The sequence below is a fragment of the Pygocentrus nattereri genome, chromosome 3, assembly GCF_015220715.1.
Source record: "Pygocentrus nattereri isolate fPygNat1 chromosome 3, fPygNat1.pri, whole genome shotgun sequence".
NCBI lineage: Eukaryota > Metazoa > Chordata > Actinopteri > Characiformes > Serrasalmidae > Pygocentrus > Pygocentrus nattereri.
The window spans coordinates 46,007,672-46,019,668 of NC_051213.1; the positions used below are offsets into that span (position 1 = coordinate 46,007,672).

Genomic DNA, 11,997 nt, shown 5'->3' on the forward strand with positions numbered 1-11,997 from the left:
ACGGTTCTAAAAATATGGTGCTTTGAAACTGGATAAAGCTTTTTTTGAAGCACCCTGTATATATCTATCTATCTATCTATCTATCTATATATCTATATCTATATCTATATCTATATATATATATAATGGCTATATTTGTATTGTAGACAGTGACCCCTGGTTCCTATCACCACCACTGTAAAGACATCTGAACCTGTAAGTTTCCCTACAATGAACAATTTGACATCCACCCGCTCTGCATGACTTTGTTTACATCTTAACCCCTGAATTATACAGAAATTTTGAGACATTGGTGGAAATTCTCTTTAAACTCGCACCAGCTCTCACACCAGCAAATGACCGCATGTTTAGTGTTAGTCAGTTCACTAGGGGGCTCTGTTCATCTACTGAACGCTTGAATGTGGCCACGCCCTCTGATTCCACTCTTTTTGCACCCCTTGTAAACAAAAGTCATTTTTACACACGGTTACTCAAAATTAAAAATAAAGCCCAATGAATGAATAAATGAATGAATGATACACTTGGTTACTTCTCTAATTCTCTGTCACTGTAAGAGTTTCTGCTGTTGTCTTTGACCAAAAGGTGCTAAACTCCTCCTCTTATCTGGTCCTAAAGGGAAGAACTGTAATAAACCTTCTACACAGTCTCAAAACATACAAATGTATAAGAAATAAAATACTACAAGACACCGTAACGGCTTCCCCTACTGTTTTTATCTGGAATAACGCATTTTATAACATCCAACAGAAAGCAATTATTTCCATTTAACTCTTAAAAAAGATGGTTCTTCAAGGGTTCCTTAGTAAAAGCTCTGTTCTGTTTAGAACAATGAGCTGTATGTAGAACCATTCCATGCTTAAATGTTCTTTGCATAGTGAAATAGTTCTTCAGAGTGGTGGAATGTGCTGTATGTGGTTCTGTATAGTGCCAAAAAGGGTTCTGCTATTGTTATGAATGTCATGATTTATTTTTTAGCAGAAACTATTTTAGATTTATACATATGGACTGATTTTTCATGTAACAAATAAGAAATTGATTTCAACACATACTATATTGCCAAAAGTATTCAGTCACCCATCCAAATCAGAGTTCAGGTGCTCCAATCACTTCCATGGCCACAGGTGTATAAAGCCGAGCCCCTAGGCCTGCAGACTGCTTCTACAGACATTAGTGAAAGAATGGGTCGCTCTCAGGAGCTCAGTGGATTCCAGCGTGGTACCGTGATCGGACGCCACCTGTGCAGCAAGTCCAGTCGTGAAATTTCCTCACTACTAAATATTCCACAGTCGACTGTCAGTGGGATTATAACAAGTGGAAGAGATTGGGAACGACAGCAACTCAGCCACGAAGTGGTCAGCCACGTAAAATGACAGAGCGGGGTCAGCGGACGCTGAGGGGCATAGTGCGCAGAGGTCACCGACTTTCTGCAGAGTCAATCACTACAGACCTCCAAACTTCATGTGGCCTTCAGATCAGCTCAAGAACAGCTTAGAAAGCTTCATGGAATGGGTTTCCATGGCCGAGCAGCTGCATCCAAGCCTTACATCACCAAGCGCAATGCAAAGCGTGGAATGCAGTGGTGTAAAGCGCCGCCACTGGAGTCTAGAGCAGTGGAGACGTGTTCTCTGGAGTGACCAATCACGCTTCTCCGTATGGAAATCCAATGGACGAATCTGGGTTTAGTGGTTGCCAGGAGACGGTACTTGTCTGACTGCATTGTGCCAAGTGTAAAGTTTGGTGGAGGGGGGATCATGGTGTGGGGTTGTTTTTCAGGAGTTGGGCTCGGCCCTTTACTTCCAGTGAAAAGAACTCTTAATGCTTCAACAGAACGAGAGAGATTTTAGACAATTTCATGCTTCCAACTTTGTGGGAACAGTTCGGAGACGGCCCCTTCCTGTTCCAACATGACTGCACACCAGTGCACAAAGCAGGTCCATAAAGACGTGGATGAGCGAGTTTGGTGTACAAGAACTTGACTGGCCTGCACAGAGTCCTGACCTCAACCCGACAGAACACCTTTGGGATGAATTAGAGCGGAGACTGTGAGCCAGGCCTTCTCGTCCAACATCAGTGTCTGACCTCACAAATGCTCTTCTGGAAGAACGGTCAAAAATTCCCATAAACACTCCTAACCCTTGTGGAAAGCCTTCCCAGAAGAGCTGAAGCTGTTATAGCTGCAAAGGGTGAGCCACCAGCATATTAAACCATACGGATTAAGAATGGGATGTTCATATGCACGTAAAGACAGATGAGTGAATACTTTTGGAAATATACTGCATAATAAGTAGATAAATGTGTCAACCGGTTTAAACTGACTTTCTGAATCAAAAACCGTGGATTAAAAATGTAAAAGGGGGTTTTTGAAAATGTCTACATTTCTAAATATTTAACATTAGAACTGTTCGCAGTGGTGGTGATGGGAACCAAACATCTGAAACGTTCATGGTCTGTAAAAGCTCCTTCACAAAGTTATTATATCAAATGCTTATGAATGCACTGCCTGATGTCTGAGATGCTGTTTTATGGTTTATGTTTTATTATTATTAATAATTAATGATAAAATTTGTAAAACAAATATGCATTTTAAGGGTGTCCCAAGGCAAAACAGTCCTCAAGAAAACTTGTTTTCTCAGATATATTACTTTACCAACATCAACATCACATGTATAAACTTAGAAGACTTGTGTACGTTCACTGGTGGTTTTGGTGAGTAAATAAAATGGCTATATTTGTGGTCAGTGGTGGACAGTAACAGTGTAAATGTAATTAGTTACTGTACTTAAGTATTTTTTCATGTATCTGTACTTAAGTTTTTCCATTCTGGGCGACTTTTTCCTTTCACTCAACTACATTTCAGAGTCTAATATCCGACTTTTTCCTCCTACATTTTGAGAAATCTGTCGTTCCTTTTGGTTTCTGTGTGTATAAAAACGTAACATGTCAAAACAAAAGAAGCGCAAAGCCAGAGCACCAATCAGGGCCCAGCGGTCACTTTGTTTAGAGCTGGTTTTGACCTGTTGGTCATACCGACCCAGTGCAGCACGCGGTTCAACGTCAGCGCAGCAGCGTAAAACTTTGGGAGAGTCTGTTCAACATAAATGATGAACTAACCTAACTTTGTGTAAATAGAGCTCAATATAGAAATATGTCCACATATGCAGTCGAGACTGAAGCGGCTTTTTTCTGAATTTCTACAAACACCACTTCATTTTATAGTAAATGAGTTTGGGCTGGTTTATGTTTATGAACAGACGCCTACAGATCAACATAGTAAAGGAGCTCATCTGTGATCCTGAGTTTAAAGCCAGTTTTTATTCAACTTAAACTTGGAACTAAGTTGTAAATAAATCTGAAACTGAAACTTTGCTTGTGTGTAAAAAGTGATTTCAGAGCCACTCGGTTCTCCCTGATGGAAGCTGTTTACCTTCAGTGTTTTGTGCTTCTGATCATTTTAATAGACATCAGCGTCACTAATTAATGACGTTCTATTAAAAGACTGGTTTACCAAGAGAGACGCTGGAGGACTTTCACCTGAAATGAGTTCATGAAGCCAGTCTGGTTATAAAAATGATAACAGGACATCAGAGCCAGAAATACTCTTTTAGTACTTTTACTTTATACTTAAGTACATTTGAAGGGAAATACTTTAGTACTTTTACTTTAGATACTTAAGTACATTTGAAGGTAAATACTTTAGTACTTTTACTCAAGTGGAGGTCTAAAGGGAGGAACTTGTACTTTTACTGGAGTAATATTGTACCTTGGGTATCTACTTTATCATGATTTGTGTCCTTCGTCCACCTCTGGTATTTTGTGCAGTAGACATTGCGACCCCTGGTTCCATTCAGCGCCACTGTAAGGAAATCCGAGTCTGTAAGTTTCTCTACAGTGAACCAGTTCACATCAAACCACCCTGAATGACTATGTTTACATCTCAGACAAACCAAAATTTTGGAAAAGCGATGGAGTTTCCCTTTTTAATTGATTTTTTTTAACGTGGTCCTTCGTTTATGTTGCATCAGACCGCTTTCGGTTTTACGTCAGCCGGCGCTGCTTTCCGGCCGTCCGTTGCTACGTTGCGCGTTCGGTGCACGCGGCGTTCAAGCTGCCGGTTCTGCTGTTTGGTGAGTGAGAGTCCGTTATGAGAATATTAATAACGTATTATTATTAATTTCGCTGTTATTTATGCACCCTAACCAACTCGGTTACGAGCTCCAGCAACTTTTAAACGACCGGCTTCCTCACAGCTGACAAACCAGCCGGGAGAAGCGCGTAATTTAGCTTAAACCGTCGTCACTGTGGCTGTAAATTTACCTCAGATTGCAGGTCGCTAAGCTAACGTCTCTGTTAACGTTTCCGTACAGGAAAGCTGCGGTTCTGCATCTTTTAGGTCAGTTTACCTGACCATACCTGTTAAACCGCTCAGCAAATGGCCTGTTGGCCTCGGAGTGAGCGGCCAGGCTACGAGCTGCGAAGCTGAACTTTCGCTTCTTATTCGAATTTCTCCGTTCCACCTTAAATGTGCAGCGCTCGCGTTCTGGCGCCCGCACGGACACTGTGCGAGGAGTGGAACTCTGCACCATTTAAGGTGGAACGGAGAATTGGCGTGAAATGCTGGCGAGTGTTGGTTGTGTAGCAGTTTATAAAAACACGGCAGGTTTCTCTTCGTCTCATCATCATCTTCACTTTTAATTATATAGCGCGTTTCCCATGCTCAAGGGCGCTTTACCATCAACACATTAAATAAAAGGACAAAACAAAATCGACCACCCATAGAAGTCAATCAGGTGATCTCAAAGCACGGGATGGGACATATAGATGAAGAAGCCAGTATTGAGGAGCCAGACCATAAGTTAAGTGATACTTTATTAATCCCAAACGTGGAAATTCCACCTCCGCATTTAACCCATCCGTGAAGTGAAACACCACATACACACTAGTGAATACACACACACTAGGGGGCCCTATCCACGGCGCCCGGGGAGCAATTGGGAGTTAGGTGTCTTGCTCAAGGACACCTTAGTCATGTGCTGTCGGCTGTGGGGATTGAACCGGCGACCTTCCGATCACAGGCCCGGTTCCCTAACCTCCAGCCCTCCACTGCCCCACCGTGCAAAGCTTTATATGCGGTGAGGAGAACCTTGTACTGAACACAATGTAATGGGAAACCAGTGAAGACTGAGGAACAGGTGTGATGTGGTCACACCTAGCAGAGGCATTTTGAACATACTGTAACGCAGTGAGGGCGTCTTATCTAAACGTGTAATGAGACAGAGACGAATGAGTTGGTTCTTCCTTTCTGTCCCAGTTCAATGTTTTATTGGTCTATTTTTGTCAAAGCAGTGAAGAATAAACAGGAGAAAGAACGAAAGAAAAAAATAGACATACATTTGTAGCTGCCTCTTTATATCTGTCTCTCTTTTTCCTTCCCTCTGTTCCGTTTAGCAACGTTTTACTGACACGAGTCTTGCTCTGTTTACATTTTTACATTGTGAGTTACATTTTTGCTAAAGCAGTTAATGAGAGAAAGAAAAAGAGAGCAAAAGCAGATGTAGCACAGTTTTAAATAACGTGTGATCTTTCTATCTCTGTCTCTCTGTCTCTCTCTCAGACATGGACTCCCTATACGTGTCGTCCCACCCTGATGACTTCAGGAGTTTGCTCACCCTGATTGCGGCTGAATTCTCCCCGTCCCGCCCGAGGACCCTCGCGGAGGAGCCCCCGGCGGGAGTAGCCCGGTGTCGCCCTGCGCTGCTGCTGGGGGACGGCAGGGACACGCCGCTGTGTGGCGCCGGCGCTGTCGCCTGGTACCTGGCATCGGTAGGCCGCAGGACAGGCAGCGATGCCCAGCAGGAGAGCGAGGTGTGGCAGTGGCTGAGCTTTGCTGAGAACGAGCTCACTCCAGTGGCCTGTGCGGTGGTCTTCCCTCTGTTAGGGGTGATGGGAGTCGACAGAAAGGTTTGTGCTCATGTCCTGAATCTGGATCACAGTTCCTATTGAAGCATTTATGTCTGCATCCACGTCTAAGTCATGTTTGGTGTCTGAGGTTCGCTTATTTAGTCTTTAAAAAAGCCTAATGTACCTAACTAGAAATGGAAAGATAGACCTCACCAGTTAGCACTGTGAAAACTGCATGCCCAAATCCTCACACACTTGCCTCAGGCCATGTTAAGTAATCTCATAATCTCTATTTCTGACACTGTATGACACACTGAATCTATCGATTAGACTGGATGAAACGTACAGAAAGAAGGCTGTAATAAAGCGTCATTCAGATTGCGTTGTTGTGAAACTTTGAGAAACTTCATCCAGCTCCTATTTTCTGTGCAGTGGTGATGGTAGGAACCCGGGGTCACAGTGTACTCGAACAACCAGTGAACCAACATGTGTCTTCTGAGTTTTTATATGTAATGTTAATGATGGCGAAGTAGTGGTCAAATAAGGCTTATCTGGGACAGTTTGCCTTAAAAGGCCCTGCATGTACCTCTGTACCATGAATGGCTTTTAAAAATGTTTAGGAAACAGATTTTAGACCAAAACTACTGCAGATCGCTGTCTTGGACATCATACTTGTAGTAAGTTTCTTTGAAGTAGCTTTTAGCGGGAACTCTTCAGACGTCTGGTTCCTGTCAACAATTCCGACTCGGCATGTTACCCTTCTGAATGACTTCCATCTTACATCGTCTTGCATCATGTTTGCATTTCAGCAGTTTCATTATGACAATTCCCATTTCCCTTTAACCGAGTCGCTGCGGTGACTCGATGGATAAAACTTCATTTACTGCCAGATTAAAAGCTGTCAATCATTTATTGATCTTATTTAATGCAAGCCATGCCAAGACACTAGTATTCGCACTCACGTTGGGTGATGTAACAGCGCATTTCTTGTACGTGGGTGAGGGATTTCTACAGCCTCTCTCAGTGAGGGAGGTGGGCCACTGTGTAGTGCTGCGTATGGCAGACCTCAGATCCCAACATACATTACAGACATTAGACAAAAGGACCATAACTCTGTCATTTCTCAGCTCTTGAACAGTTAGACATCACCTGAAACGGCCTCAGACAAAACGGCATCGGATTAAGCAGTGACAGTCGCTATTTCCTAGATTAATTACAAGCCAAATTAAAGATCACCATATTCTTCAACCACAGCTTTTATTGAACTGTGTTGTTATCAAAGGTGGGCGATATGAAGATGCTTTGTTGTTTATTGTGATGTATTTTATTAACGCAGTACACGATACACTTTTCAGAGTATATCGTGGATCTTCAGTACTCACCGAACACTGACCAGCTGCATGTTTCAATAAAAAGACAGTATAATCAGTTGTTTATTTGGATTTGCTGCAGCACAGAATATGAAATGTTGAATAATAATAATAATTGTACCTAAAATCTTGATGCCTCTTTTTAAACTTGGCTCTACTGGTACATTTAGTCTCGGTGTCAGAATTTTGTGGCGCGTGTTGTGCATCATGAAAACATCAGACTATAAAGTGCAGCGATATGATGTTTGAGGCCTTTTGTCCGTCCCAGCTCTTAGTATGTTTAACCATTTACTGCAGTAATTCTCCACACGGTTACTCCAATAGGAGGATTCCTTTATCAACACTTTTAATCAGACGTTTCGTCTATTTTTATAAATCGGTGTGTCTCCCATTTAGTTCATTTGTCCTCTTGTCAATCTTTTATTTTATGGCCTCTGTAAGTGTGAGTGATTCCCTTTTAGACACCTGTCCTAATGTTTCCTTTCTTTCCAGCTGCAGCACAGTTCAAAGGCAGAGCTTCTACGCGTTCTGAAGGTTCTAGATCAGGTTCTAGAACCACGGACGTTCCTGGTCGGAGAGAGCTTGTCTCTGGCAGATATGGCTGTTGCTATGGCTGCGCTGCTGCCTTTCAAATATGTGAGTGATCTTTAGTCCAACTGCTGGGGTGGGTATTGTGTCAGTGTGCTGTTGTAATTACAATAGATTTAATTATTTAATTAATTTAATTAATTATATGTTTTCTGAGCATGTTATAGTTTTGGCCAGTAAGCTTCAAAAAACTACTTTTAGTTTTAGAGAAAAGGCGCCTGTGAAGAGTCACAGTGTATTAAAACTGATTGTATGTTAGTCCCTTATGACCATAATCTAATGTACCAGTTGTTTTTACATTCTTACTTTGATTAAAAATCAAAATAGCTGAAGTATAGATTGTATAATCCTACAGTTCATTCATTTTATTTGGCACTGCTGTTTTGCTTGTGCACTTTGTCCATATCAACGTTTAAACAATGGTCAGAAAAATGAAATCAGTAATTATTATTTGTCATAAAAATGAGGTCCAGCCCAATATTAAGGTGTGTTTAACCTCTTCAACTCCTTGGGACCACCGGCTTCGTCATATTCTTCATAACTTTCATATTTCATGAGCTACAATCGTCGTATGAGGCTGTAACTCTCTTTTCCAGGTGATGTCATTTTAAACCCTTATAATAAAAGAAGCTGAACTTTGTTTTTCTACTGAAAGTCGACCCGTTTTTCCCCAAATCTGGGCTCTAAACTATAAACAGACGGCGTCTCTTCAGTGATCTGCTCTGGAAACATGACTTTCATAGAGCGTCTGAGATTTTTGGCTTTCAGCAGTAAATTGTAAGCATACGTCGTTATGTTTATGATCATAAAACACATTTTCTGGGGGGCTTTTACCAAAACAAATGAATAAATAAAACATGTACATTTATTTCATGCAGTTACTGAAAAATTTGCCTTATGATTTGTCATGAAAATTCAGATGGACAAGCCCGAATAAACCCTGGAGAATAAATGGTTAATCCTGAACTGAATCCTCATCTAGACCCCCTAGTTTTGCAGAGATATTTTGTATTTTGACGATTTGTGTGTAGATTTGATTCTCCTAACTCACCTTTTGTCTTTATTCCTCTCTCTCAGGCACTGGAGCCGACAGACAGGAAAACACTGGTGAATGTGAGCAGGTGGTTTGATACGTGCGTGAATCAGCCTCAGTTTCTGAAGGTGTTGGGCAAAATATCCCTCTGTGAAAAGATGGTCCCCGTGACTCCCAAATCTAGCTTAACTGCCAACACTGCTGCAGCAGCAAACAACACTGCTCCCAACAGCACACCTGTCAATGGTGAGTCTCTGTGGGTGTTAGCAAGGTTAATTGCCCTGAAGGATCTGCTGAGCTTCTGAATGTTGCCAAAATGTCTTGGTTTTATCTCCAGCATGGGCTTGTATACTTTTAAAAAGACAGTCCAGGGAGTGAACGCGAGAAAAAGCCACATGCCTACTGAATATTGTCCGAAAGAATTGTCTGACAGTTTGGAATTACATACTGATTTTGGAGTATTTTATAAACCAATAGAAGTCTGATTTTCTTTTTTCTTTTCTAATTTTGTCCCAGGTCCACCGAAGACAGAAGCTCAGCTAAAGAAAGAGGCTAAAAAGCGAGAGAAGATGGAGAAATTCCAGCAGAAGAAAGAGATGGAGGAGAAGAAGAAGAAGAAGCAGATGCAGTCTCAGACTGAGGTGTGACCACTGATCTAATCACAGCATTCAAAATGTTCTGCCTTCTGTCTACATCATCTCAGTATGTCGCTGCCATCATGTGGACCACTGCAATGAAGCTTAGTGTTTACCCTCATGTTATACACCCCTGGTCGAACTGCACGCTTGGTCGAGTTTCTTAGTGAAAATAAGCGAACACTTCCTCTTCAGAGAACACAATTCTGCACATTTTAGTGCACACTCACTGTTTATTTGCTGAATTTAACACAATTGGGGAAAAAGTAAAACGTAAAATGTGGCCTGAGCGAAAGTTCTAGCACACATATTGAAGTTTGTCCCCTATTGGAGTTGCGTTAACTTATTTTCACTTAGGAAACCAACAAAACTTGTAGTTTGTGCAGAGGTGGTCAAACATTTGCATACGGCTGTCATAGAGGTGCCATAAGCGAACACCATTAACAACCTGAGGCAGAAGTTTAGTCTTTTGACTGTTTGAACGAGGCGCCTTTCTGTGGAACTTCTTTTTACAGAAAGTAGGCCAAGCAACAAAAATGACACATGAAGCAGTTTTATTCTACCATTAATTGGGAGACTAGCATCACTTTTCTCAGTAATGTGGCTCTGTCATCAATGAAAACACGGATTGGATACTGAGAGCAAAACAATTGCATCAGGACTTCCTTTCTCTAAACTGTGGTCTGCAGATTTCTAAAACAGTGTTACGGTGTTTATTTTAAGATTTAGGAGCACACGGTCAGGAAAGCACCTTTTACACCCAAGTCACTTAAAATACTAGCTTATTCCCTCAAACTGTCTTAGGGTCTTGTGGCTTCAGCTGATATGTATGATATGAACCGAATAAAAGGAAATGTTAGTTATTATTTAGTAACTTTCTCTCCTTCCTGTAAACTGTTCTGAATGAAGAACAGGCCATTTTGATATTGTGCAAATAATCTTAGTTGACTCCGGATTTAGTTGATTATTGATAGCCAGGGGAACGGTCAGCCTCTGTCGTCTCAGATGATGGATAATTGACCTGTTACTTAACTTGTGTGTGTGGGGTGGGGTGGGGGGTGTGGTGTAATGGATGTGTTCAGAATAAGAATGCTTTGTTGTCTGTTTACTCTAGAAAAAGGCCAAACCAGAGAAGAAGGAACTGGGAGTGATTACATACAACGTTCCTACTCCGGCCGGAGAGAAAAAAGGTGCATATATGTGTTTAGTACTGTTGACGGAAATTTTAAATGAATTTGAGAGAGAAATTTAGAGACGTAATTTACAAGTAAACTGTGGCTGTATAGCGAGCCATTTAGTAGTTGTTACTGTCATATTGAATTTTGCAGTACATACATGATAAAAGGCTCCAGTATGCAGAAATGATCTCTCTTACCAATCGCAGTGTTACTGTGCACCGGGCGCATCCTTTCACAGTTCCCGATGAGACTTTGTAATTCAGCAAGTAAATTATTTTGGGAAAAATTAAAGCAGGTCAGTTTATTGGTTCACCAGTTTGCTGGTAATAGATTATAAATGTATCTAGATCAGAGTTTGTAGCAATAGAATCACAATATTAGTGTTTTTTGGATATCTTGAAGCCCTAATTTGCGTATTGTACTTCAAGCATTTAACAAGTGATGGTGATGTTAGTTACAATACACTGTTTGAGATCTGAGAGGGAGGCAGGTGGAAAGGTGAAGATGCGAGGAGTAGAGGTCGTCAAGGTGGATGACTTCAAATATCTTGGGTCAACCATCCAGAGCAATGGACAGTGTAGAAAAGAGGTGAAGAAGAGGGTGCAGGCAGGATGGAGTGGGTGGAGACGGGTGTCAGGGCTGATGTGTGACAGAAGGATAGCAGCAAGAGTGAAAGGGAAGGTTTACAAGACAGTAGTGTGTCCTGCTATGATGTGTGGTTTGGAGACTGTGGCTCTGTCTAAAAGACAGGAGGCTGAGCTGGAGGTGGCGGAGATGAAGATGCTGAGATTTTCGTTGGGAGTGACAAGGCTGGACAAGATTAGAAATGAGCAGATCAGAGGGACGGTGAAGGTGGAGCAGTTTGGAGATAAAGCCAGAGAGCCCAGGTTGAGATGGTTTGGACATGTGTTGAGGAGGAATAGTGGATATATTGGGCAAAGAATGTTGGAGATGGAGCTGCCGGGTAGAAGGAGAAGAGGTAGACCTCAGAGAAGGTTTATGGATGTAGTGAAGGTGGACATGGAGATGGTTGGTGTGAAAGTAGAGGAGGCAATGGATAGGGCAAGATGGAGGCAGATGATCCGCTGTGGCGACCCCTAAAGGGAGCAGCCAAAAGAAGAAGAAGACACTGTTTGAGATCTCAAAATATTATTTTTGTTTGTTTAATTTGTCAGTTGTTTGTCTTTCTCATACTCTCTGATGCTTTCTTCTCTTATGTCTCCAACCTGATCTGTCTGTCTCTCGCACATGCAGATGTGCTGAGCTCTCTGCCTGATTCATACAGTCCGCAGTAC

General features: G+C 41.9%; 1 protein-coding gene across 2 annotated transcripts in view; it reads left to right on the plus strand.

Annotated features, from left to right (window-relative positions):
* vars1 (valyl-tRNA synthetase 1) overlaps positions 1-11,997 on the plus strand; it is a 45,102-nt gene that overhangs the window by 7,978 nt on the left and 25,127 nt on the right. The window contains exons 1-7 of one of the 2 annotated variants that reach the window (XM_017706065.2): positions 4,045-4,124; positions 5,612-5,958; positions 7,761-7,904; positions 8,934-9,135; positions 9,406-9,530; positions 10,639-10,714; positions 11,957-11,997. The exon at positions 11,957-11,997 is cut by the window's right edge and continues 60 nt beyond it. The exons of the other annotated variant lie outside the window; for it this stretch is intronic. Of the exons in view, the coding sequence (XP_017561554.1) occupies positions 5,614-5,958; positions 7,761-7,904; positions 8,934-9,135; positions 9,406-9,530; positions 10,639-10,714; positions 11,957-11,997 (933 nt within the window). The 5' untranslated portion in view covers positions 4,045-4,124; positions 5,612-5,613. Of the gene's footprint in view, positions 1-4,044; positions 4,125-5,611; positions 5,959-7,760; positions 7,905-8,933; positions 9,136-9,405; positions 9,531-10,638; positions 10,715-11,956 lie in introns of those variants that run through there. 2 annotated transcript variants of the gene reach the window in all.